The sequence below is a fragment of the Phodopus roborovskii genome, unplaced genomic scaffold (assembly GCF_943737965.1).
Source record: "Phodopus roborovskii unplaced genomic scaffold, PHOROB, whole genome shotgun sequence".
NCBI classification, from domain to species: domain Eukaryota; kingdom Metazoa; phylum Chordata; class Mammalia; order Rodentia; family Cricetidae; genus Phodopus; species Phodopus roborovskii.
Genome location: NW_026126558.1, coordinates 4,400,007 through 4,426,129, shown reverse-complemented (window position 1 = coordinate 4,426,129; position 26,123 = coordinate 4,400,007). Strand labels below are relative to the sequence as shown.

The 26,123-nt window shown below is 48.3% G+C and overlaps 1 protein-coding gene across 1 annotated transcript; it reads right to left on the bottom strand.

Moving 5' to 3' along the window:
- Nucleotides 1-391: 391 nt before the first annotated feature.
- On the bottom strand, nt 392-25,156 carry CUNH1orf198 (chromosome unknown C1orf198 homolog). The gene is made up of 4 exons (XM_051201868.1): nt 24,794-25,156; nt 13,800-13,850; nt 3,387-3,911; nt 392-2,848 (listed from the first exon to the last, which is right to left on the bottom strand). The coding sequence occupies exons 1-4, from the start codon at nt 25,115-25,117 to the stop codon at nt 2,792-2,794; spliced, it is 957 nt and encodes a 318-aa protein (XP_051057825.1). The 5' UTR covers nt 25,118-25,156; the 3' UTR covers nt 392-2,791.
- Between the last annotated feature and the right edge of the window lie 967 nt (nt 25,157-26,123).

The following is a 26,123-nucleotide window of genomic DNA, read 5'->3' as shown; positions in this document are numbered from 1 at the left end:
TGACCTATCTTGCATGAGTGGATATTTCTTGACATCTTCCTAAGAAGCACTACTTGCTTAGAGGCATCTTGCCTGTGACCCTGTACTTGTGGCCACACCCCTCTGGGAGTGGCTTCAAGGTGGCGGGAATTGGCAAGGGAGAAGTGTGAGGTGTGGTTTCTCTCTCACATGCCCTTTCTCTTGGGTCAGCAGATCTAATAGGAAGGGCAGAGAAACACCCCAACGGTTTTTTATATTATATATGTAAATGTTCCCCAATAAACACCCATTTATCATTTATCTTGGGTCTAGTGAAGATCATTACACCTACGCCTTCAACTTGGCATTAAACTCCCGCCACCCTGATCAGCTTCCTGAATGCAGCAGAAAATGGAACAAACCCAACTCTTACTTTTAAAATGGCTTTATTAAAGGCTAGTAGTATAAAATAGGATCAAGTTATAAGTTGTCAGTAAGAATTTACCATTTTGAAAACATGTATCAAAGGAGAGAGTGGTGTGAAGAACAGAAGGCCATTCCTGGTCCGGGCATGAGGAACACACCTGGCCAGGAGGCCGACTCCCCTGCTCTTAATGGGAGTACATCCAAGCCTGAAGGGCCTGGGATTCAGGGACAGCCCAGACAGGCACAGTCTTGGTTCCTGAGAGCTTTTGTCAAATACAGCCACCAAGAGTGAGACACAGAGCCCTGGAGCTGCCTCCCAGCTGTTGAGCCTGGGCATCTGGTTGAGTCCAAAATCATACACAGGTTTTCAGCCAAAGAATGTGCTTTAAAGAGAAATAATGAATGTACTTCATCAGATGCCAGGGGAAGAGAAGGTGCTAATACCTGGCCAATCTCCTGGGCACTGCCACAGAGTCCCTGGGGGAGACCAAGAAGCCAGCTTGGTATGGACCCTGCCCAGGTGTAAGGACAATCCCCAGGTCAGGTGGGTCCTTCAGGGTTCCTCCTTCTCTTGGGAGGCCTCCTTGAGAAATACCACTGTGCCTACACTCAGCCCCTCTCCATATTTTCACTGGAGAAAGTAAAAGGGAATGAGGAGAGAGTGGGAAGAAGTGAAAATGTCTGCACAGAGAGCAGACTGGTCACCCTGGTCAAGTGGCCGGGGCGGGCCTTCTCGTTCCTGCTACGTCAATGCTACGGACCACAGCCCTACAGGGAAGGAAAACATGCACAGGCCTGAAATTAACCCACCACTCTACTGGGGTAGGAGGGTGGGCACATGGTAGCTGTGCTGGACCCCCTGAAGAGTGAGAGCCAGTCTGGGCTGTGCCAACGGCAGCTTGCCACTTATTTTCTTCTTGTGTGCCAGAAGTCTTTCTATCCTTCCCCTATCAACTGCTCTACAACAGTATAAAAGGATAACTGGTGAGAAGTTGCTAGAGGAAGGCGAATCCAAACACAAGAGACCAAGGGAGGGTTCGGGACATAAGCTAATTGGCAGGTATTGCATCGATATTGGCTAAGTACAGCTTTGGCATATTTTCCTAGGGGAGCAGAGAAGGGTGTGATAGTTGCTGTGTGCTTTACCTTGGTAAACAGGGTCAAATGGAATATTCCAGAAGCTATTTCAGAAAGTCCTACAACACAGGCATTAAGAAGGTTACACCTTTCAGTACTGACACCAGGCGCTCAGAAGAGGGGGCTCATGGAGATTAAGGCTTCTGGTGAAGAGAACGGAGCGTCGGTGAAGGGTAGACCATGCCACCCAGAGCTCACAGATCTGCTTGGGACCTCCTGTGGATGCATGTGCTTCAGAGGCCATGACAGGGCCACCATGACGACAGAGAATAATACATCTAGGTACGGTGCCTGCTCCTCACCCAGCCTTGCTGCTGTGAACTCTCAGGGCTGCAAGGGGAAGTTTCTGGAACCCTCAGGAAGGCCTCTTGCACTTGAAGGTGATCAGGTCTTGGGGAGAGGCCTTCATGACACAGCTGGATCAGACTGAGGTGAAGAATGGCCAAGCCTGCCAGTCTCACACCGAAAAGTTCAGTCACAGTGAATCTGAAGAGCCCTGCTCCCCAGCACCACTGTCACCACCCTGACTCCCACAGTGGCCAGGACTGGGACACTAGCAGGACAGTTATGATAAATTCCAGAAGAAATACCTACAAAGCCAAGGAAGCTGCTGCAGCTACATATAACACAGTGAGAATCTGATAGAAAACCTGCCAACAGGCAGCTGCTTTTGAACAATCAAAGCTCCGAGTAAGTTGCTAGGACAGCTTAGAGGGCACCTGCCACCTGCCAGCAGTCTGTTTCCTTTGGGGGGGGGGCAGGACACCAAATGTGGCTTCAGCAAAGGAAGAGTACCAGGTGAGCCCATTTTAAAGGATGAATCTTCCACAGCAACAGCCAACAGCCCATATCCATCCAGGGAGCCCCCAACAAGAAAAGGACTGGGGAGGGCGAAAAGCAGGGGTGGGGGGGGGGTCGGGTGCCTTTGCGACCTTTTGTGACTTGGTCAGAGAACCTTCTTGGAGGGATAAAGTGGGATGGAGCTGGGAACAGAAGTTTTATTTACAAGGCTTACTGGATTCTTAGTCTTTAAAAATCCCAAGTGTAAAACTTGTTATCAAATCCTTGAAAATAGCATATTTGTCTATTTGGTTTTACCAAAAAAAAAAAAAAAAAAAAAAAGAGGAAAATCTGGCAATATTTCCTAGTGCCCGAAAGACTAAGAAAAGAGCAGAGAAAACAGGAAAATACACAGGCAGAGCTGCCTTCTCCTCTGAACACCACGTGGGCCGCACTGGGGGCTCTTGGCTGTGTTTCCAGGTAGCACTGTTTACCAGTTGTCCAGAAAATCAAAGCCTGTCTTCAAGAGGGTGTTACTTGAGCTGATCTGCAGAGGGACAAAGGTGACATTAAAATAAAGCACGGGCCTCCATTCCAGCCAGACACAACCTATATACATCATTTCATTTATGACCCAGATGATAGCAGCTGTTTCTGCCTCATGGGCCCCTGACCTCAATTTACCTCAGTGTCAAGGGCCAGAGAGATGCACAAAATCCAGTGCAAGCAATAGCCTGTCACATCCAACACCAACATGCACAGAGCAGAGGAGAGCAACCTGCTTCTGTACTGGCAACCCCCTTTTTACAGACAGGGCCTACCCTTGGCCTGGAATTCACCAAGTAGGCTAGGCTGTCTGGCCAACAAGCCCAAGGATACATCTGTCTCCAACTTCCCAGTGTTGGGAGTATAAGCATTGCACCATGCCCAGGTATATTTTTTATATGGGCTCTGGAAATTGAACTCAGTAGAGGGGAAGAAGACCATGGGGACATTGGTGGCTGTCCCATCCTGTAAGCCCTCCCTGGATATCCGTGAAAGAATGTGCCCTCCACTTCTCATGAGGACTTGGTGCCATGACCCACCTGCGAAAATACAGGCTCTGAGAACAAAGCATCATCTTCTTCATCCTGCTGGGCAGCAGGAGGTGGTGGCTTCTCTGGGGACTCAGTGGGGGTGGCCTTGGGCAGCAAGCTGGCAGGGGCTTGCACAGGCTGGGGCACCTCTTGCTCTGTGCTTACACTGGAGAGGGTTTGTTGTTCTTGGGGCATAGCCTTGACCTCCCTGTCTTTTGTGATGGGTTCCTGGCGGTAGCAAGCGGGTATGACTTTTTCTCCCTTCTCCATGGACTTGATCTGGCTGGGTGTCAGTGACTGGAACTCAGCCTCAGGCCCCTCCCTAGAGCGCTCAGCATTGATCTTCCAGAAGGGTGCTTCCTCCTCTTTCCTTGAAGGTCCCAGGGCATCTAGGCTAGAAGATCTGCTGCTTTGGGCAGGCTTGGCAGCCTGAGTGCCCTGAGAAGCCTTGGCCAAGGGCCTGGGATCACTGGTCATGGTGGCTGTGCCAGGCTCCTGGATGGATAAGGAGGAGATGCTGAACTCCATCTGACTCTGTGGGGAAACAAAAGAAAAGACAAATGAGAGCAAGCCTTAGAACCCCCTGGAGCAGGCAGCCAACTCATACACACCACACTCCTCCTCAGATACCAGCAAACAATATAACGTGATAGCCATCTGTTGGTCCCAAGTGACTATTTTCACAGCAGTCCTTACCACCTAACTGAACACATTAGGAGCTATGAGGCCAAGCCTTGTCACAATGCACCCTGAATAGCTCCAAGATCAGAATCATAAAAATGGTCAAGGATATCTGTTGGCTGTGAGAGCACATGGCTGGGTTCTTTTCCTGAGGGGTTGCTGTAGTCAGGTGAGGAAAGATGTGTGGGCTCCTCAGGCATCAGGGTCTTCAGAGGGAAGGGACGCCACACAAGATCAGTCCATACCCCATGCCATCGTGTACAGACTAACCACTTTCATGACCCACACCCAGTCAACCACAGTGACTTCTAAAACACTGCCACTAAGCAGTTCTGACAGAAATCACTGCCAGGAATTCTGAGCCTTCTGTCAAAGGAGAGCTAACTGCAGGCCATGTCATCCCAGCCCTGCAGAATGCATTTAGTCTCCATCTCAAAACCAATCCTGAAGTGGGAGTTGGTAGCGCACGCCTTTAATCCCAGCACTCGGGAGGCAGAGACAGGTGGATCTCTCTGAGTTCAAGGCCAGCCTGGTCTACAAGAGCAAGTTTCAGGGCAGGCTCCAAAGCCACAGAGAAAACCTGTCTCAAAAAACAAACAAACAAAAATCCTGAAAACTTCACTTCCCCATCACTTCCATGTAAAAATAAAATAATAAACAATATTATAGAAAGCTAGAAAATAAAGAAAAACTCAGAAAAATCAGTCATAACATCTCCCCCCATAACTATAATTTTTGTGCCACATTTTCATGGTAACTGTGGTCTTGTCAGGTCTGTAATGTAGGACATGGCTTCTTCAATGCATTATGAGCACCATTCAGCTCTTTCTTGGTCTCCACAGTGTGTGTGTGTGTGTGTGTATGTGTATGTGTGTGTGTGTGTGTGTACACATATACGCATGGGTGCACACACAAGTGTAGAGGCCAGAGAACAACTCCAAGCATGTTCCTCAGGTGCCAGTGTTGTATAGTAAATTCCTCTGAGATAATAAGAATTCCATCTTGGAAGGAATCTCCTTGAGATTTAGAAAGTAAACAACTCAATAGCTTTAGGAAGTCCCTGAATCTGATCAAATTCACTATGGCTCCTCCCTCCCAAGCATATATGAGCAGTGAGGACTACTGACAGATGATATCAAAAAATCTAAGTGGCTCAGACCCACTGAGCCCCATGGAAGAAATTTCTCCAATCTGGTGAGCTGCCTGCAGGCTATGCTTTAAAAGTGTGCTTCAGGTTTCCAGCTCTGGTGAGCTGTTACCTATGATGGGATGAGCTTTTGGTAATGCAGCTGTCTTTGAGTCATTTCTACACCTGTAAGTGACCCCCCCCACTCTGCTGTAAATCACCCCCAATAAAACACACTGGTTCACCAAGTTGGATTTTGGTGGTATCCTTACTTTGCTGTTGGTATCCTATCTGGGGTGAGCAGATATTTGATAATATCTTCCCAAGAATAATGTTATATAACAGCCATCCACTTTGATGCAGGCTTTCTCTCACTGGTCAGAAACTCACTTAGAGGCTAAGTTGGCTAGTCTGCAAGCTCCAGGGTCAGTCTGTTCTACATCTTCAGTGCTAGGAAAACAAGTGCCTGTCACCAAGTCAGAATTTCTTACCTGGGTTCTAGGGAATCCCACTCAGGTCCTCATACTGCAAGGAGAGCAATTTACTGGCAGCCATCCTTCCAGCCCACAGCCACTGTGGCTGTGAACCCTCAGGAGCTGGGTACACTTCACATTCTTCTGGAACAGTTTACCCTGCTGACCCTCACTCCTGCAGTCTAGGTCACTGCGACTAACTTTGTGCATATAGCTGCCCAGTTCAGGGTTAATTTCTTCAGACTTGCAGAAACAAAATGTCAAAAAGCAAAGGTTTAAACTCTCCATGTGTGGTCTCAGATGCATACTGTCACACTGCTTTGCAGAGATGCTCTGGGTCTTATGCCCCAGCTGTAGAACAGAGTCATTTTTTGTCAACAGGGTTGATCATTTCAACCTGTGTTGATTCAGAAAACACTGGGGCACACACATGGCATCACTTGGTAAATGGGCCAGTCTGTTTTCTTTCCTTTGAACTCCTGATCCACCAGCCTCTACCTCCTGAGTGCTGAGATTGCAAGCATGTGCCACCTCACTCACCTCCACATCTAGTCTAGGTTCAGCATTCTGAACGCTGCTTATTTCCAAATTCCCCAGTAGGATGCAAAGTCCCTTGGAACAGACAGACAGAAAGACAGACAGACAGAATGGTTTCCCTTAAGTCAGCAAACTGGAAAAAAAAAAAAAAAGCAGCTTGGGTGTGTCCAAGCCTCAGAGATAGGGTTGACTCTGATCTGGAAATTGTAGAGTAAGGCATGTAAAATCAGTTTGTCACGCCCAGGATTTTTGTGGGGTGGATCCCCCACTCTGGCAGGGTCTTTGCTTAAAAGACTATGGACTACAAAGCCAGGCACCCTGACATGTGGGTGTCAGATACTGAGGAGGGAAGCCAAGCTTGGAATCCAAGGTTGTGTCATTGCTGGAGTGACAGCTGCTTCCATCAACTCAGGGTAACCAGGTGCTCGGCAGCTTCCCAGTGGGAGGTGGCATCAACTTAGAAGGGGCATGCTGCCAGGAGCAGCTACCTGCCTGCTTTGGGAACTTGGAAGGTAGACACAAGAAAATGTGGTGGCTCACCCCTTTTATCCCAGCACTCAGGAGGCAGAGGCAGAGGCAGAGGCAGATGGATCTCTGGGGATTTGAGGCCAGGCTGGTCTACAGAGTGAGTTCCAGGACAGCCAGAGCTACACAATAGAGAGATCCTGTCTCAAAAAACAAACAAACAAACAAAAAAAAAAAAAAAGAGAGAGAGAGAGAGAGAGAGAGAGAGAGAGAGAGAGAGAGAGACCGGGTATAGCGGTTCTTGTTTATAATCCTAGTGCTTAGGAGGCTGAGACAAGAGGATTGCTGTGAGTTTGAGGCCAATCAAATTACCAGAGGCTAGTCCTGCAGACCTAAAGTTACAGGATCTCCACAACACAGAAAAACAACAGGATACCCAAGAGGAGCCCCAGTGAGGGCCCAGTGTTAAATTGATGCTGTTGCAAAAACTAGAGACCTCAAATCAGGCCGACAACTCATTGCAATGAACATTTGCAAGTAATAACACATGGACTAAAGAAAGGACTATGTGACTCACTGCGTCAGACTACAGCTCCTACAACAAGATTTTTCTTTTCCTTTAAAATTTATCTTGTTTTATCCTGGATGGGGGAGTGGCAAGGGCAGAGGGCAGGTGGGAAGGGGTGGGGAGATGGGTGGGATAGAGATGTGAAATCCCCAAAGAATCAATAAAGAGCTAAATTTGAAAAAGAAAAGAAATTACCAGGCCAACAAGCCACAGCAACATCTTGTACCAAAAGCAAACAAACAAACAAAAAGGGGTGGGGAGGGGAGAGGAGGAAGGAGGGGATGGAAAGGAGAGGCAGCGGCTCCTAAACTATCTGCCCCCCTTTGCTCATGTTTACTTTGCACATAATGTGTGACTGTTTTCCTTTCACAAGTCAAACTCCTCCTCCTTGTTAGTGAAGGACCGCTCACTGCCCCATAAGATGTGAAGGTACTGTGAACCAAGATACCCAAACACTATCTGATAGCTGGGTGGGGAGAAGAACCTCTTCCCCGTCTCAGTCTATGTTGGCTCAGCTGAAGAACCAAAGAATGGGCTCAACGAGGCCATGTAAAACTGCAGGACCACCATCCCTCATGGGTCAGTGACCCCGGGTTTTCCTTCTGTGTGTTTCCCTCATAGCCTGCTGGGAATTGGCCTCCCTTACAGCTGTCTCTCATGACCACTGATAAAACCCAATAATTCTAGGCTCACGGGAGGTGAAGAGGGCAGAGCTTTGGCAGTCCCAGGACCCCTAGACCCAGTGAAAGCTAATGGAGCAGGGCGGTGTCTGGACAAGGGGACCCATGGGGAGCATCACAGCTTCAGCTCTGGGAGGCAGAGGGGGTGCCCAGAGGAGACCCACAGTTCAGCTCTTCTATTCCAGGTTCAGTTTGCCATTGGTCCCACCTAGAGAAAACAGGTACTAAGTCCCCAGGGACCAGAGCCTAATACCTTGTTGGGAAGCCACCAGGGACACACTGCAGCCACCTGTACCTTAATCCCAGAGACAGAAGTTAGCTGACTTCATACCACACACTTGGGAAGAACAGTCCAGAAGTTCTGGATGACAGAGCATGTGTTATGTGCCTGGCATGGAAGCCTTTCCCCAAAGTCACATGAAGAAGCGGACTCACTGTCCCTTTTTCACTACAGAGGAGTCAGCACGGAAGCTCACCTGACTTTTCCAGAGACTGCCTTGGTTTTAGAGGCCAGACCAGATCTCCTCCACCTGGGGCACACACAGGCCAAGGAGGAAAACAGGAAGAATGTGGATGCCAGGGACAAGTCTCTCAGAACGGCCTATCTTTTTCAGACATGGGAGTGAGGTCATGCCAGCCTTCTTTCAGTGCCCGGGCTATTGAGCCAGTCCTGCAGAAGGATGTTGCACAGAAGGTAACAGGAAGGGGCAGTTGCCACTAGGTCATGGTTATGGCATGGGCTGAGGCCAGAAAGGGTCAGGGCTCAACTTAGTGTCTTCTATGATCCTAGAGACATGGAAACAGAAAAGGAAGGCAAGAATCTCCTCAGCTCATGGCAGCACCCCACTTGCCCTCCATTCCCAGGGCTCCTGACTTCTCTACAACCTGGTTGGTCAGCAGAGTGGGCATCAGTCAGTCCATGTGGGGAACAGGGCTCAGCTGGCCACATCCATTCTAAAAACAGCAAGACCACAACAGAGCCCAGTGTCTATTTTTATGTCCTACTCACTGGAGAGGAATGTGTGATATTCAGCAAAGGGAGGAGAACATGCCACTAAAAAGGGCTGTTTGGCTTGGCAGCTGCTGGCAAAGCTAAACCATTGAGACAAAGGCTAGGCACACACAGTCAGAAAGCTCATCACAGTTCTCACAGTGGTTGGGACAGTCAGAAATGGGGTTTATACAGCAGCTGGAGGGTGGGGGGATCTTCGGGGGAGGGTGGGTGGAATCTAGCAATGACACTGTGGTAAGGAAAGACAGGCAATGGAAAGCAGTGAGGGGGGCTTCAGGGAGACCTGTAGGAGCCAGGGTCTCAGGGGCAGCATTGAGGCCACTGAACTAAAGGAACTGGACAATTTCCACACTCAGGGAAAACACGAAGGAGTCTTGGGCAGAAGACCACAAAGCTGAGCTCTAGCTTTCAGGAGGGGTTAGGATAGCCTATGGGGTCACGCCCCTCAAAAACTGACATAACACTGAGGAGCTACATGCAAGGCCATGGCTGAGAACAAGAGGATCCTCTGTCCTCCATTGGCAGTGACTCTATGACCCACAGCCACTAGGCATTCTGCTCTCTAACCAGACGGTTATGTGACCTTCGCACCTACGGCAGGAACAGGAACAGGAGGGAGGAACTTAGATGGGTAGTGGGGAAGGACCTTGTCTGGAGGATGGAGGATGGAAGATGTGCTAGTGTGTATATGGGTGACAGTGTGTGTTCACAGGGATGCTGTTTCCTCATGAGGAAGGCCTGGAAGGTTCCCTGCCCTAAGCAGTCCACCAGGCCTGGACATCAATGGTTTGACTTTCCTTGGTCTCCTTAGGAACTGGAACAGGCAGCTGAACATTAGTAAAGACAGACAGACAGAAGCCAGACAGCTTAGGAGGAGAGGGACCTTGGGGACAAGTCCCAAGGGCCTAGCCTCCCCATAGACTCCCCAACTTGTCTGTAGCCCAAGCAGCCTGGGAATGCAAGGAATCTTCTCCGTTCCTTCCTCCCTTCTAGTCTGGGGCCTTCTGGGTGCTGCGTTTTTCCTCTGGAAATATAGGAGCCTGAGAGAGGAATGCAACAGTCCCATGGGTATCCTCCCCACCAGCCCCCAACTTGCCTGCCAAGCTGATAGATGAGTGGGAGAGATTACAGTGGTGACCATATCCCTGTGGGAGTGTGTATAGGGGACAGGGCAGTTACTGTCAGAAGTAGAGGGATATGTCTCCCATGATGGAAAATTTGGATATGTTCATTAGCTTGATCCAATTATCTTAACATATGCAAATAGCAAAATATCGTGTGCTCCATAAGCACACGCAACTGTGTAATAAAATGACAGTATGGGAGATAGACAGTGATGGACGCACAGCCATGTGAAGGTACTAAACGCCACAGAACTGCACACTCAAAAGTGGCTAATGGGGGCTGAAGAGATGGCTCAGCAGTTAAGTGTGCACTGCTCTTTCAGAAATTCCATCCCCACACCCATGTCTGACAGCTCACAACCACTTGCAACTTCAGCTCCACGGGGCCCAACACCTTCTTCGGGCCACTCTGAGTAGCTGTACACATATGGCATACACGCATACACACATTAGTTTTTTAAAAAGTGTATCTTGTGGGCTGGAGAGATGGTGGCTCAGCGGTTAAGAGCATGGCAGCTGTTCCATAGGCCCTGAGTTCAATTCCCAGCAACCACATGGTGGCTCACAGCCATCTATAAGGGGATCTGATACCCTCTTCTGGCATACAGTTGTATATGCAGAGTACCATATACATAAATGAATCTTTAAAAAACAAAATGAAATAAAACAAAACAGTTTTCTTAAGTGGTTAACTGGGACTGGAGAGAGGCATAGCTCATCAGTAAAGAACTCACCTTGTGAGCACAGAGACCTAAGGTTCACACTCAGAACCCATGTTGGAAAAAAGAAAAAAAGGGAGCAGAAGAGATGACTCCATGGTTAAGTAAGAATGCACACTGCTATTCCAGAGGACCCAAGATTGGTTCCCAGTACCACACTGGGCAGCTCATAACTGCCTGTAACTCCAATTCCGGGGGATCTCAAATGCATCTGTAGGTACCTGCACTCACACCCACATATACATACACACTGAAAGACACACACACACTCACACACAGTAGTAAATGGGCTAGAGGGTTTGGTATGTGTGAATCCCCAGGTTCAATGCCCAGCACCCCTCCTTAAAAGCTAAGCTAGTAAAATTTACATTATGTGACTTTTTATCATAATTAATAAAAACTATAGGCTGGGGATATTGCCCAGTAGTAAGCTCACCTAATATTTGGCCCTAGGTCCAATTCCCAGTACTACAAAAACAAGTAAGTATGCCAAGAGCAGTGGCCTTACCCACACCTGTAGGCCCAGCAGAAGGGTTGTCAGCATTGCCAGGATCACCAGGAGTTGGAAGCCAGTCTAGGCTACATAGTGAATTCAAGGCTAGCCTGAGCTATATACAAACGATGTCTCAAAAAAAAAAAAAAAAAAAAAAAAAAGTCTGAGGCTGGTGAGATAGCTCAGAGGGTACAGTTACTAATAACCAAGCCTGATACTGAGTTCAATACCCAGAACTTATAAAGTGGGAGGAGAAAACCAAGTCCAAGTCCGCCAAACTGTCACCCAACCACCACATACAAGCCATGGTGTGCATGTATGTGCACATAATAAGCAAACAAATATGAAAAATTTCAAAATCAATGGATGATAGAGCTAGAGTAGCAAGAAATGCCTCTGAATTAACAGTGGCGAGAGGACCACTCTAAGGGCCAAACCTTGCATTAAACATACTGCAAACGACGCACCTATTCCTCATACTGCAAATGGCACGCCTATTCCTCTTGCCCTACACCTTCATTCCAGCAGGCTAGACACTGGCCAGGCCAGGAACAAAGCAGGTTCACTGCTGAGCAGTTTCTGTTCTACCAAAGGGCCTCACGGGCACCTACACCCCCACAAGGGTCACTGTGGTGAATACCCAGGCTGGATCACTGTGGCTGGCACCACCCAGGTATGTCACTGAAGCTCTCCTGGGGTTTTGGATGACAGGGATCAATCCTGGTAGGACCACCAAGGCCAGCCCAGCTAAGCTCTGCTTTGACCCAGGGCATCACATGCTGAATGGTGCTGCTTCGCCATTGGCCCTGGGAAAGTGTTTGGATAGGTGACAACTGATAATGTGCGCTCAGTATCCACAAGGGTATGAAGACCATGGGGTTTGATTTCCAACATGCTCCTAGAGACTGAAGTTCCACCCTTACTAAAGCTGCCTCCTGTGTGTGGCTCTCAACCAAGGTCCCTCAGAAGACTGCAGCCCATTTTATAGAAGCAGAGGTGAAAGTCCTCCAAGATTGTGGCTGAGGAGCAACTCTGTACTGACTGAGGAGTGGAAGGGGCAGAAGTTTACTTCTCCACGTACAGTATATGCCCTGCTTTGCCTCTAGAAACATCAGCACTGAATCAGCATGAATGAGAACATGAGGGCAGAGGCAGCATCCAGGCAGCCCAGGTCTGGTTTGCTGTCAGCCTCTGCACAATCTAGAGACTCTGCACAATCCAGCTCCCAGCTGACTGCCTCCAACCCTAGCCCTCCACATAGACCTGGGTTCTCCACTAATCTACAATTTACAAAGCCCTCCAGGGCCTGGGCAAGGTAACACTCTCCTGTGATCCCAGTACTGAAGAAGCAAGGGCAGAGGGACTTCAGTTTGAGGCTAGCCTAGGCTACATAATGAATCTCAGTCTTAAAGACCTATGTGATGTAGAAGTCGGCTTCTTTAGTACAGTCAGGATCTGTAAGGCATGTGTATATGGAGGAATCCACATTCATTCTCTGAATGTGTTCATGAGAATGGATGCCTGTGTCCTCCAGTCACAATCCAATCCTGCTAAACATGAGAACAACCTCTAATGTCAAGGCATCAGTGTCAAGACTGATCACTTCCCTTAGGTCAGCCACCATGTTCTAGACTCGGTCTATGGCATGAGGTGGTGCGGCTGTGCCTGTCCTCCAAGGGCATGGTGCATCTGAAGCCAAGGTCTGAAGGAGAGGCCTCTCAAGGTCCACTGGGACTCCATCAATGTTCTCCAATCTTGAACCTCCCTTTCCACAGGTCCCCTGGTACCAGGGTTAGCTGGGACAAGTGCTATGATCAGAAGCAGTGGGGAATAGTGAAAAGCCGAGAAGCAAGGCTTTTAAACTATCTGTGCCTGAAAAGCCCATTCCACACACAGCTGCCTCCTCTACAGCACTGTCCACTTCAGAAGCACCACCATGTGGAAAGTTGTGGAGTTCGAAAATCCTGGCCTCTCACCTCTCCTTGGCTATAGGACAGACACTTGGTTCTTGGTGGTCTTGCTGCTTACTAAGGTCCTTCTCCTAGACAACAGGGAAGATGGGGACATGCCCTGAAGTCTGGCTTGATGCTCTGGCAGTGATAACAACCAGTACATGAGTGACTGGGAGACGAGGGTCCATTTCCATGTGTTCATGTGTGTCTGTGTATGTGTGCATGCACACAAACCAACCAAAGTCAGCTAACCAGGAGCTCTAGGCTATCCCAAGGGGCATCCACCACCACAGTGACAAATACTGGTGGGCTAAAGTATAAAGAAAAAGTATCCTGACAGAGCAACCCTCACCTAAGATGGCTGGAGTTCATCAAAGAACTCATGGGCCTTGGGGATATCATGGGACACTGTGGGACCCGTAAACAAATTCAGTTCCCCCACCCCACTTTGTCTTACCAACATGGGCTGCCAACTGTAGTCCAGCATTAAGGACCAACCATAGCTCTTTTCACCCATCAAATATTGAAAGAAAATATACAGGCACTCATATTTTCAAAAGGGACAAACACATCTAAATTTCATTCAACTTACCCTTGTTTCCCAGGAGAATGGGGCCGAGTGCTCATCTTGCCAAGTTATGTCCTGAAATAAAAATTCAAGAATAAGTCTGAGGCCCAAACTTCGAAACCCCGTGCTGATATCCATCCAGAGCTACGAGGGACCCACACACAGGACTCCAAAACACTCCAGCTCCAAAAAAACAGATGTCTCAGTGCTTGACAAGGCCAGCACTGGAAACTGAGGCATCCAGGCTGCTGGTCCTCTCCTGCCACACAGGCATCTCAGTGAAACCTCAGCAGACTCACCCCAAGACAGGAGCTTCAAGAAATGGGATGGGGCTACTGTCCTCAGAAAAACGGGGTTAAGTCTCAGCCCAACAAGGGCGAACTATGTTCTGGCATGAGGGCACAGCCTTCTGAATCTGTTTCCTTGCTCTCTGAAAGGCTCACATGCCCTGCAGGCTTGCTGTGAGGTTGTAGCCTGGCAACTTGTGCAAAGACAGCCAGCCACACACTTGTGCCCCCTCCTCCCGGCCACGTGAAAGGCACTGGTAGCAGAAACAATGATGCTTTCATCAGGGTAATGAAAGCATCTAATAACAACACTAATGTTGCTCCTGACTCAGCACACACAGTGCCTCTGAAGAACTCCTCAGAGCACATCCTGGACTCAGACCCTGGGAGATCCTGTTTGCTAGATTGAAGGGTTTGAGCCTCCTCTCTACCTCCACAAGAGTACCTGTCTGAACCTGGCTGCTCTAAAATATGAGATAAATTTTCATTTTTTTTTTTTTTAAGACAGTCTTGTGTATCAGTCTGGCTTCAAATTCACTATGTGTCCAGGGATGACCCTTAAGTGTCCAGAAATGACCTTGAACTTCTGATCTCCCTGTTTCTACTTTCCATGTGCTGAGATTTCAGGCATATACCAACATGCCTGTTTTATGGAGTGCAGGGGATTGAACTCAAGACTTTATGTATGGTAGGTAAGCACTATACCAACAGAGCTTTGTCTGAAACCCCAGATAAAATATGCAAACTGAGTGACATTAATTCTATGTTCATCTCCCACTGTCCCCAAACAACTCCTAGGTGATTTACATCACTCCATGGAGTACCCAATAAATTATGCCCCTTGTCACCTAGTGGCCAGGTGACCTGACTCTAATCTCCACAGAGAGAGCTGTTGTGCCCACACCTCCTTCTTCAGATGCTGACACAGCTCTGCCTCAGACCAGCCTCACAAATGGCAGGAACTCCTAGAGAATGCTTGCAAGCATAGCAGCCATCTGTTCTGCAAGCCAGCTTTCTGCAGGCACACCCCTGCTGAGTTGAGGAGGGCTGATGTCCAGTTAAGAACTATATTAACAAAGGCATGGTGGCTCTGGGCAGTTGACAGCCTGTTCCTAAGAGTGATGGAATGAGGAAACCTCACAAGGTACAATAACATAATGAGCCTTTCCTGCTTTATCCTCAGAGCTAGAGAAGCCCAGGTTTCATAGTTCAGGTCCTCTGCACAAGCTAAGTCCTTACATACTGCAACTCACACACCTCACATATTCCTATTCCCAAAGCATCGGGATGGAGGTACCAAGAATAAAGCTGCCATTTATAGAGAGTAAGTAGTTGGTGGCTGAACAGTAAGGGCTAAGCTACTGTGGCTCCTGGGGCTGGGGGCTGGGCATAGCAGGAGGGGCTGCAAGTTCATGCTTAGGCCCTTTCCTCCAGTGGGTGTGAGGAGGGTTCAAGGATGGCACATTAACACCAGAGAAAACCTGTTCACATGGATACATGTTATACCAAGACCACATGACAGAGAGTATACCCCAGACCTGGATAGGTTGCAGCAGTAAAGTGGGGTCAGGCATTAAAGAGAGCCAAAAGGCACCTCAGCTGTGCAGCCAATAAAGTCCACCATAAATAGCCATTGATCCTGCACAGCGGTAATGTGCATTTGGCAACATCTGTTGGGGATCTTGGCTCCAGAACTGACTTGCACTGCGTTTTTAAAAATATTTACTTGTGTGTATGTGTGTCTGTGTATGGATATGCATGGGTGCTGGGAACCAAACTCAGGTGCTCTGCAAGAGCAGCAAAGCTCTTAACCATTGAGCCACCTCTCCAGCCCACTTGGGCTATTTTGCACTACACTGTCGTTAGGCAGAACTTCTAAAAATGAAAACAGTGTCACTGGTTCGTTCCACTTTGGAATTTCAGCTAAGTCCCAGTTACTTCCAAAGTCTAAATTCTGCCCCTCCAAAAATGGCCATGGCTATCTGGAGGAATGTGAGTCAATGCCTGGGAGCGACAGTCGCAGCTGGAGCCTGTCCTCAGCTCTGCAGGCCACTGAGGGAGGAGATAGCAAGTTAAATGACCCAAAAGTCTCTGAAATTCCAGGCTCTCGGGACGCTATGCACTCCTCTCAGCCTTCAGTGGGAAGGGAAGCAGGTCAGTGGAACAGATAGATACTCTTATTCTAGATGTGACTTGTGTGAGAGGTGAAGGGCATTGTCTGGCTAATGCATTTTCACACTGAGGCCACCATCCCAAGCCACATTGGTGAACAGAGGAAGGATGGAGGGAGCACAAGGGTGGGTAGGAGCTGCATCCACTTATGTGTCACCTGGCCTGACTCTAATACCTTCTGTAACGTCAGTCCCTTTGAATCTCCAAAGATAAGTCAGAGGCTCCTGGCTGTGGGAGGAAGCAACTGTGAGCAAGGCTCCAGGAAGCAAAAGTCAGGCCCAGTGCTTGGTGGGTCTGAGCCCCAGGGTGGCTGCACACACTTCCTGGAATTCCATGGGGGAAGGGGGGTTACATGCAGGGAGAGGTCACTGAGATTTACCCTCAACTTAGAGTCAACAGTCTTTTGTTTGCTTCAGCAAGAAGCTTAAGCAAGAGGCAGATTCCTTGGATTTCTGCAATTCTGAGCTCATAAAAAATAATAATGCACTTAGCAAAAATAAATCTGCCAAACAAAAATGTGATGGGAGCTCTGTCGTCAGCTGGTGCCTCCAGCCATAGACCGTGCTGGCATCAGAGCAGGCTCCCAGGCTGCCAGCACAAATGGTAGCAGAATCTCAAAGCGTTTCCTGCCCCCACACACAGAAACACACTCACTTACACAGACAAACTCACACTCACACAAAGAACTCCCATACAAACATATTCTCACACACAGATACACTCCTACACATAGACACAGTCCCACACAGATCACACTCCCATACCTAGATACATTTCCACACAGACACACTCCCACACATAGATGCACTCTCACAGACACACTCCCACAGATACACACACATAGACATACTCAGATTTTAAGGTACTTATATTAATGTACTTAACTTGCACATAGACAACTGTATGCAGAAACATACACACATACTCACATAAACATTCACAAGCACAAACATACATAATACACAAACACACACACATTCATGCATACACACACACACACACACACACACACACACACACACACACACAGTGTTTCCCCTTTTTCTTCTGCTTTCACAGTAACCAAGAGGCAACCAAAATACAGCCAGGTGCAGGCCTGTAGTGCAACTATGCACTCTCACTCTGGAACTGCTAGAAAGCTTCCTCCTGCCTCCCAGGCACCCAGATCTGAAAGCACAACACACTCATGTCCCTCAGATCTCAGGACAACACAGGTGGCCTTCACGCTGGCCAACCATTACCCTCAGAGTCCAGAATCCCATCTGAAAGAGGCACAGACACTGGAAATTTGGCTGGGCCTCTGTAGGGCACAGAGTAAGAGTATGCCTACCCGCATCTCACCAAGTCAGAACAGCCAAAGCAGAACGGAAAACCACAAGAGACAAAACTATGAGGATATAGAAGCATGGAAAACCACAGAAAACCACAGAAGGCAGCAATCAGAAGCAGGTACATACTACACAGGAGGGTCTACTGGTCTTCAGGAGCTCCAGACAGAGGCATGAAAACTAGCTAGACCACTACCATCTCAGGTGCATTTGCTGTCTGTAAAATGTTGACCCAACTCAGTGTCTCCAAAGGAAAGCAGTATTACTATGTGTGTAATACAGATAAACATATTCTTCACATTATGCTAAGTGATATAAGCCAGACACAAAAATAAATATTGTTTTTATGGTCCTATCGACATGCAATACTAGAGAATGAAAAATCATAGTGACAGAAAACAGAAACTGCTAGAGGCTGGAGGTGGGGTGGGAGAACAGGCAATTATTGTTTTTTTGGTTTTTTGTTTGTTTGTTTGTTTTGTTTTTAAGATTTATTATTATGTATACAGTGTTCTGTCTGCATGTATGCTGCAGGCCAGAAGAGGGCACCAGATCTCATTACAGATGGTTGTGAACCACCAGGTGGTTGCTGAGAATTGAACTCAGGACCTCTGGAAGTACAGGCAGTGTTCTTAACCTCTGAGTCATCTCTCCAGTCCCAAAGCAGTTATTGTTAATCTGTACTGTTTTACTGCCTAAAGGATATAAAGTTTCACTTCAAAACAACACAAACATCTGGTCAGAACAGTAGCTGGCTTAGTGTGACAATCTAAATTCAATCCCCCAGAATGTGTAAAAGTAGAAAGACAGAACCAACTCCACAAAGCTCCCTATGAACACCACATAAACACTGGCACACATGTTCACATACATACATCATGCATACACACAATAAAAAATAATTTAAAAACAAACAAAACATGTCTGTGGACATTTAGTGGCACATGCCTTTAATCCCAGCACTCAGGAAGCAGAGGCAGGCAGATCTCTGAGTTTGAGGCCAGCATGATTTACATAATGGGTTTTAAGTGAGCCAAAACTACAAAGTGCAACTCTGCCTAAAAAACAAAAAACAAACAAACAAACAAATAAATAAACATGGCTGTGCATCGCAAAGGACACCTATTATCCTAATGGTCAGGAAGCTAAAGCAGAAGACTGGTGAGTGCCAGATTAGCCTGGGTCCCATAACAAGACTCTGCTAAGAATAAATAACTAAATAATCTGGAACTAGATAGTGGGAATGGTTGCATACACTTTAAATGTGTGGAATGACATTGTACACTCAAAAATGGTTGTAATGGGGTTGGGGCAGGAGCTCATTTGGTAGAATTCTTCCCTGGGATGTATAAAAGCTTTGGGTTTTATCTTAAGCATAGACAGGGTGTGATGGTACACACATGGGAAGGGGAAGCAGGCTCTTTAAAAAATGTTATTAACAGAAACTGGGCATGGCTCACATCTGTAATCCCAGCACTCAGGAAGTACAGGCAGGAGGATCAGAAGTACAAAGTCAACTTCAGCTACATAATGAGTTCAAGGATTGCCTGGGAATTGTGAGACCCTGTCTTGTTTAGTTTCTGAGATGGGGTCTCTCTCTCACTCTCTAGTCCTAGCTATCCTGGAACTTACTCTGTAGACCAGGCTGGCCTTAAGCTCACAGAGATCTACCTGCCTCTGCCTCCCGAATGCTGGGATTAAAGGCAAGAGACTCAGTCTTAAAAAAGAAAAAGGACTGGTTGTGACGGCAAATTTTGTGTTATGTATATTGAACAGCAATAACGAGGTCTTGGAAAGACAAGAAGGAACTGAAGATGCTAATTACTAGCTGGGAGCTGCCAACCTGGCAGATTGCAGTCTGTGATTCCAAGTCTCTGGGGAAAAAAGATTAGAGCTCATGTGACCAGTTGTGTAAAAGCCACCTGTGTGCAAAGACCCTCTACAAACCCTGCCCAGCTTCCTATGAACTACTCTACACAGCCCTCCAAGGAAGTTCCAGGGCAAATGAGTGGCCTCCTAGTCCTGCAAGGGTGTCTTTGTTCTTGGTGGCACCTGAAGATTACACACTAACCATGAAAAGCATGTTTAATCACAATGTTTCAGAACTATAGTCCCCACTGCTTGGCAACTCTACCCACCCTGACCACAAAGAAGACACCTCTGTAAGGACTGCCTGGCTTCCAAAAGCGGGAAACCCATCTATTAAGTCCCAGAAATAGGGCCGGTTTCCTTGGTGACTCAGAAGCAGTGTCTGTAGTTTCAAGGTGCCTTGGGGACCACAAATGGTCACTTTGCCTTTAAAGCCCAGGATCAGGGGCATTCCTGGGGGACAAGCAATGGTATTGTGGCCCAGGCTAAGAAACACTGTCAGCCAGAGAGAGCAAGATATGACAGCAGACCTTGTGGAAAGGAACAGAAAGTCCCCTGTGCTGACAACAGTCACCCTTGGGTTGATGCTGGGTGGCCTGGACACTCAAGAGTACTCAAAGACACCAAAGCCTATGTCATGACACAACTGTAGGTATACTAAGGACAGCTCGCAACCCCTTTCAGGTCCAGCTCCTCTTCCAGAGGCCCTGGGTTAGATCCCAGCTCCACATATTGGCTCACAATTTCAGCAAGTCCAACATCCTTCCCAAAACTCTGTGGGCATGAGCCACACACATAGTACACAGACACATATGCAAGCAAAACATCCATACACATACAAATAAAAATCATTTAAAACAAACAGGCCAGGCATTGGCAGCCCGTGCCTTTAGTCCAAGCACTTGGGAGGCAGAGGCAAGTGGATCTCTGTGAGTTTCGAGGCCAGCCTGATCTACAGAGCTAGTTCCAGGAAAGGCTCTAAAGCAATACACAGAAACCCTGTCTTGAAAAACCAAAAATAAAAATAAAACAAACAGGAATGAGGGCCAGTGAGACGGCTCAGTGAGTAAATTTACTTGCCAAACTAGCCTGGCTAACCTGAGTTCAATCCCCAGAACCCACACAGAAGCAGAAGGAAAGCAATGACTCCAAAGATGTCCTCTGACCTCCATACATGTACTGTGTCATGTACACCCATGCACACACACCATTCTCCTGTGTATGAACACACGAACACACTTGCTTGCACACACACACACACACACACACACACACACACACACCATTAAAAAAGTTCCAAGACAGGCAAGTCTACACAGAGAAACCCTGTCTTGAAAAAACAAAACAAAACTATCGGTAACTGTGCATACAGTTATAGAAGTGGCAACAGTCTCTTAGCCTAGCAGTATATTTATCTCTGCTGAAGCAAGGGTCTATAACTGGAAGTTCATAGCTGCAGTTCCAAAGACAGAAAGCCATGGTAACTTAGCTTGTGACACATTCCACTAGGGACACAAGCTCAGAATCATGGGCATGGGCAAGGTTAGGGCCATCTCTCATAGTGATGAGAACAGGGAATAGACGGGGAGGAGGGAGATCAAGGGACTAGCAGGAATGTAGCCATCACTCTGTAGTTACTTATTTACTTTTGAGAAATGGCTACATTCTTCTAGCACCATGGGAACTTTTTCTCTGGGGTGTGGTTCCTGTCAATCAAAAGATTACTCCAAGACTGCCCATGTGCTTTTTGCCCTCCCTGAATGGTTCAAACTGATCCTTTCATCTCTGTAAAACCAGTTTCCAGACTGCCACTGGGTCTCCTCTCATGGAAGCCAGCAATGGAGGCGCCCAGCAGGGCATTTGCTGGCTCAGCTCTAGGCACCAGGCCAAGTGCTATCAGGCTAGGGAACCATCAATCTGCAAAGGGAGCAGGAGGGACAGGCTAGAGCCTCCCCTCATAGCCTGCTGCATCTGGACAATTCTAAGAGCTAGGCTGGCAGCCCAGCACAGAGCCCAGGCAGAGGGACACAAGAGGCCAAATTTACCTTGTCCTCATTTCTAAAATACACATGGATATGCCAGACAGGAGGGAATGGTGATTCACACATTCCACCTTCCTTAAAAACCAAGTCCAAAATACTGAGCAATCAACTCTCAAATCACCATCCCCACCTTTCAAAAGGCTGAGAGCTAGGAACATAACTCAATCAAGTGCATGTTTGCTACATAAGCAGGAGGACCTAGTTTACTAGGACTCAGGTAAAAAAGCAGAGCATGGTAGTACACACTCAAAATCCCAGAGCTGCAACCAATTCCTGAAAATTCATAGTTCTGAGTTTGTTGAATTGTTTCCCATGACAACAGTAGAGTATACAGGTGATCCCTTCTCAATCAAAAACCTTTTATCTCTCAAAGAAAGCCTTTCCCAGAACTTCACTGCTGAAAGAACAAACCTTCCAGAGAAGGAAGGGAGCTGTCAGCCTAATGAAATCATCCAGAAAAGCATGCCTTAATGTTCGAGAAAACTCACAAGGCTCAGGAAACGCCCTCAGGGCCTTGCCTGTTCCCAACCATCCATTCCACATTATTTTTCACCTATACTTCACAGTATCAGAGCAGCACCCTGCTGCTGACACGGTGGGACTTGAACCTGGGCCTGGGGGCTCCCAGCCCTCTCCTTTGCTGCTGGACAGTGGTGGAGGAATTAAGGCATTGTTGGAATCGGGGTAGGAGATTGGCAGCCTTAAACACAACTAAGTTCCCCACGCATCTCCACTGAAATCAGTTCATGAGGCAGGGATTTTAAATGACCTGGTGAAGCCTACTGGGGGGAGAGGGAGGGTTAAGCACTCTAATCTAGGATGCCTCTAGTTTCTATGACAGCCTAAAAAAATACTTGTTCAGTTGATTTCCGAAGTAGCTAAAATATTGACAGTGGCTTCCTTGTTTCAGAACTAAAAGCAGAGACCACGATCTCTACAGGAGCCCAGATTAAATTAGCAAAGCAAGAGGAGATCTGAGTTCTGCCCAGGCCATCCAGCTTTATGGAGATCAGGGTAAACACACACACACACACACACACACACACACACACACACACACACACACACACACCATGTTGCTGCAACTTTCCTGTGCACAGAGGCAAAGGAGCCCCTACTGCATGGAGAGTCACCAAGACCTACAGTCACCAGTCTGTAGTTAGGGCCCCATTTGTTCCTGAGAAACATAAAAATGAAATGAATAGATAACCCTAAAAATAATGATAGTAGATGACAGTAAAAGAAAAAAAAAAAAAAAAAAAAAAAAAGACCAGACAGTGTTACTATGAGGGCTACAGAATTTTATTGGCAATGGAGGACATGATTCAAGGAAACAGACAGTATCCTTTGGGGCAGTAGAAAGGGCTACAGAGACCTGGGTTTTTTGTTCAAATTTGGGGTCACCTAGCTAGGAGTCACCCCATACACACACTGTATCTCCATCTGTCAGTCCCATGGCCAGGCACTAGCCTCCTACATGAATGATCTGGGTGCAACGATGAGACCACTGACTGACTTCAATTTGGTGCCAACCCCTCACTCAGGCTAGTGGAATTTATGGTCCCCTGTGCTGTTAAACCTCACACTACTACAGGCAAAAAGCCCCATTCACCCCAGCTGATGTCCTACAGACCCCACCTAGGACTCAAGGCTGATTACCCCTTTGTCACCGCTCAAGAGACTTTGGAGATGTATATATTCTGCCCATTTTGCACTGCTGAGATTCAGGCTGGGTGCTACCGAAGGTTATGTGGATAACCAGCTCTGCACGGTTTCATTTATCGCAAATGTTTGGATATGAATATATGTCAGAGGTCCACATTAGGTCCCTCAAAATGCTGTCAACCTTGTTTTGGGGGACAGGTGCTCTCATTAGTCTGGAACTTGACAAACAGGCTAGGTTGGTTGGCCAGTGATCCCCAGGGATCTGCCTGTATCTGCTTCCCAGCACAGGAATCACAAGTGTATGCCACAGCTCCATGGTTGCCAGAGATCCTCATGTGTGCATGGCAAGTCTTTACTGATGGAACCATCTCTCTAGCCTCTTTTTGCCTTAAATCACACCAGTCCACAAATCCAGACACAGGGCAGTCTGGCACAAGGTGAGGAACTAGAGTAAAAAGAAAAGTGGTCACACCTCTCCTTATTAGTGACCCTGGATCCGATGTGGCTTGGCCTCTCCATAGACTCAGGTCCAGTGACAGTCAATCTCTGGCATTTGTTAAGTACTGACAGGGTTGCTTCCTCTTAGATTTATTTACCTGAGACACTGCCAAAGAGGAACTGCTTGCCTGCTCATCACCCAGATCCAAGCACAAACTCTGTCCACATGTCTTTAAGGAGATGCATATTTTCACAATGAAATGTTTCAGCTCCAGGAATATATTTTAAGACTTATATTTTCATCTCCTACCACACCCTTGTTTTTCCTGGCAAGGCCCTCAGAGTTTTAAGTGGGATGGAGAGCAGAAGGCATCGCACAATTCCCTGGCAGAAAAGTGGCTTTGGAACCACAAGATTCTGTAGTAACAAACATCGATGAATACCTGGCCTGAAAAATCTGACTGAAATCTCATTCTTGGCTGGTATTCCTTCCACTCAGGATAACTCCCCACCCCCTACCCCAGAAGGGGGGCTCTCCTAGCCCCTCCTCCCTGCCTCCTAGAAAACTGACTCCACCCAAAAGACTTTCACAACTCTGACTGCTACTGATTTTGTCCTTCAAAGCAAAGTTGAGTCCCTGAGGTCCAAGTACACTCTCGTAGCACAAAGGGCTGCAGAGAAAACATCTCCAAGTAAAACACCAGGTTTCTGAGCAGCGCAGACTACGGGGCCTTTGTGTCCAAGAGCAGGGTCAGGCTGGAGCAATTTCAATAGTTCCTCTCTTCCCCTAGTGCCTAGAGCCCAGGCTTCTGTACACAGGCTTGCTGGAGTTAACTCAACTTCTCCGGTGTTTCGGTGGGAACCGCGACTCACATGTCACACCCAAACACAACCCCCATAGTGGTCTCCTGGGGACGCATCCCAGTGCGACGGTGCCTGGCAGTCCCACCTCCCCCATTGAGGTCCTCATACAAAACACTTGCCGGCCCCTGAGTGCCTGATGTTCGGGAACGGTAGACATTATTCCTGTTTCACACCCGGAAAACTGAAGCTCTTAAGTCTTAAACTCATCGAGGGCCAGGGTAAGGGCAGAGGTTTATCAAAACCCATTTCCTCTCTGCTGTTCCACTTTGTCTTTAAAGGCCCCTTCTCCCGGAGATTTCTCAACTCCCCCTCGCCGCCCACTCCGCCCTGAGTGCCAGTCCCGCCGCACCCACCTCGTCGCCGAAGCGCACCAGCTTCTGGCCCGTGGGCCCGCGCAGGCCGGGAAAGCGCGCCGGGTCCCCCTCGTCGGCGGCCGGCTGGGCGCGCGGCCCCACCAGGCAGCGGTCGATGATTTCGTCCTGCTGCGCGGGCGGCAGCCGCGCCCACTCCGGCCCGTACTTCTCCCTGATTTTCTCCTTGTCCTGCATGATCTTCCTAGCCATAGGGCTCAGAGACGAGAAGTAGGTGAAGCGCTTCCGCTCCCGGTCGTCCAGCGGCCGGTTCCCGCTCATGACGGCCGAGCGCGAGGCCGCGATCGCCGCCGCCATCGACGCCATACCCGGCCCGCGCGTCCGGGACCGAGCACCGCCTCCCGGGCCTCCCGCGCCCCGCCCCGGAGCTCCGCCTCCGTCTCCGCCCGAAGCTCGATCCCTAATCCCCGCCCCTGTCTGAGCACCGCCCCCAGACCTTCCCGGGATGTCCTTCCACTGGGCCACCTATGCCCCAACCTGGTACAGGTCGGGACCGTGAATCGTCCATGAATCCCAACAGCACGAGGCTCCGCCTCCACTCTGTGTTCCATCCCCACCTGGAGTCCCGCCCCCATCCTGAGCTCCACCCCCGTGCTCCTCCTCTCACTGCCCTTCAAGTTCCCTGCTGTGGGGGTGCTTTCCCGGACCCTAGGGCATCTCTGGGGCAGATACTGCGTTCCCAGTACTCGCGACGCGGTTGGAGATGCCTACTGGGGTTAACAATGGGCAAAGACCGCCGTGTCGCCACGTGGCACTGATGACAAAGGAAACTTCTTCCAGCACGTGCCCAACCTGGCTCTCAATCATGCTCGCTCCTTTGCGTTCTTGCGCAGTGCATTTTCGGATTTACCGCTTTGTTTGCTGGACGATCTGCCGAGCCGAGAACTTCTATCAAGTCTAGCACGGAGGCACTGATCTGTAATACCAGTACTGGGCAGGCCTAGGCATGGTAAATTCAAGGCTAACCTGGTTTACATAGTGAAACCCTACCACCCTATCCCCACACACACACACACACACACACACACACAAAAAAAAAAAAAAAAAAAAAAAAAAAAAGCCCCTGCTAAAAGATGCGAGCGTGGGGGGAGTGGCTCCAAAGGTCTTTCCCTTTTCTGGAGAGCTAAACACAAAGGCCTCTCCATGCCCACAGAGCTTTTGCTTTTTCTGATGATTGCCACTATGAGACAAGGCAGCGACCCCCCCCACACACACACGTGTTAATTAAATCTCAGGACTTTGTCTTTAAACATCTCTCAGTGTCCTAAGCAGGAATTAAAGAACTCTAGTCAGTAGACTCTGGTCAGTGTAA

Bases quoted from the DNA above. Each gene is read 5' to 3' on its own strand.
- CUNH1orf198 (XM_051201868.1), bottom strand. From the start codon at position 25,117: ATGGCGTCGATGGCGGCGGCGATCGCGGCCTCGCGCTCGGCCGTCATG. The intron at 3,912-13,799 runs GTAAGTTGAATG...GTTTCCCCACAG, and splicing joins CATTCTCCTGGGAAACAAGG to AGTCAGATGGAGTTCAGCAT. The intron at 2,849-3,386 runs GTGGGTCATGGC...GTCCCTCTGCAG, and splicing joins CAGAGCCTGTATTTTCGCAG to ATCAGCTCAAGTAACACCCT.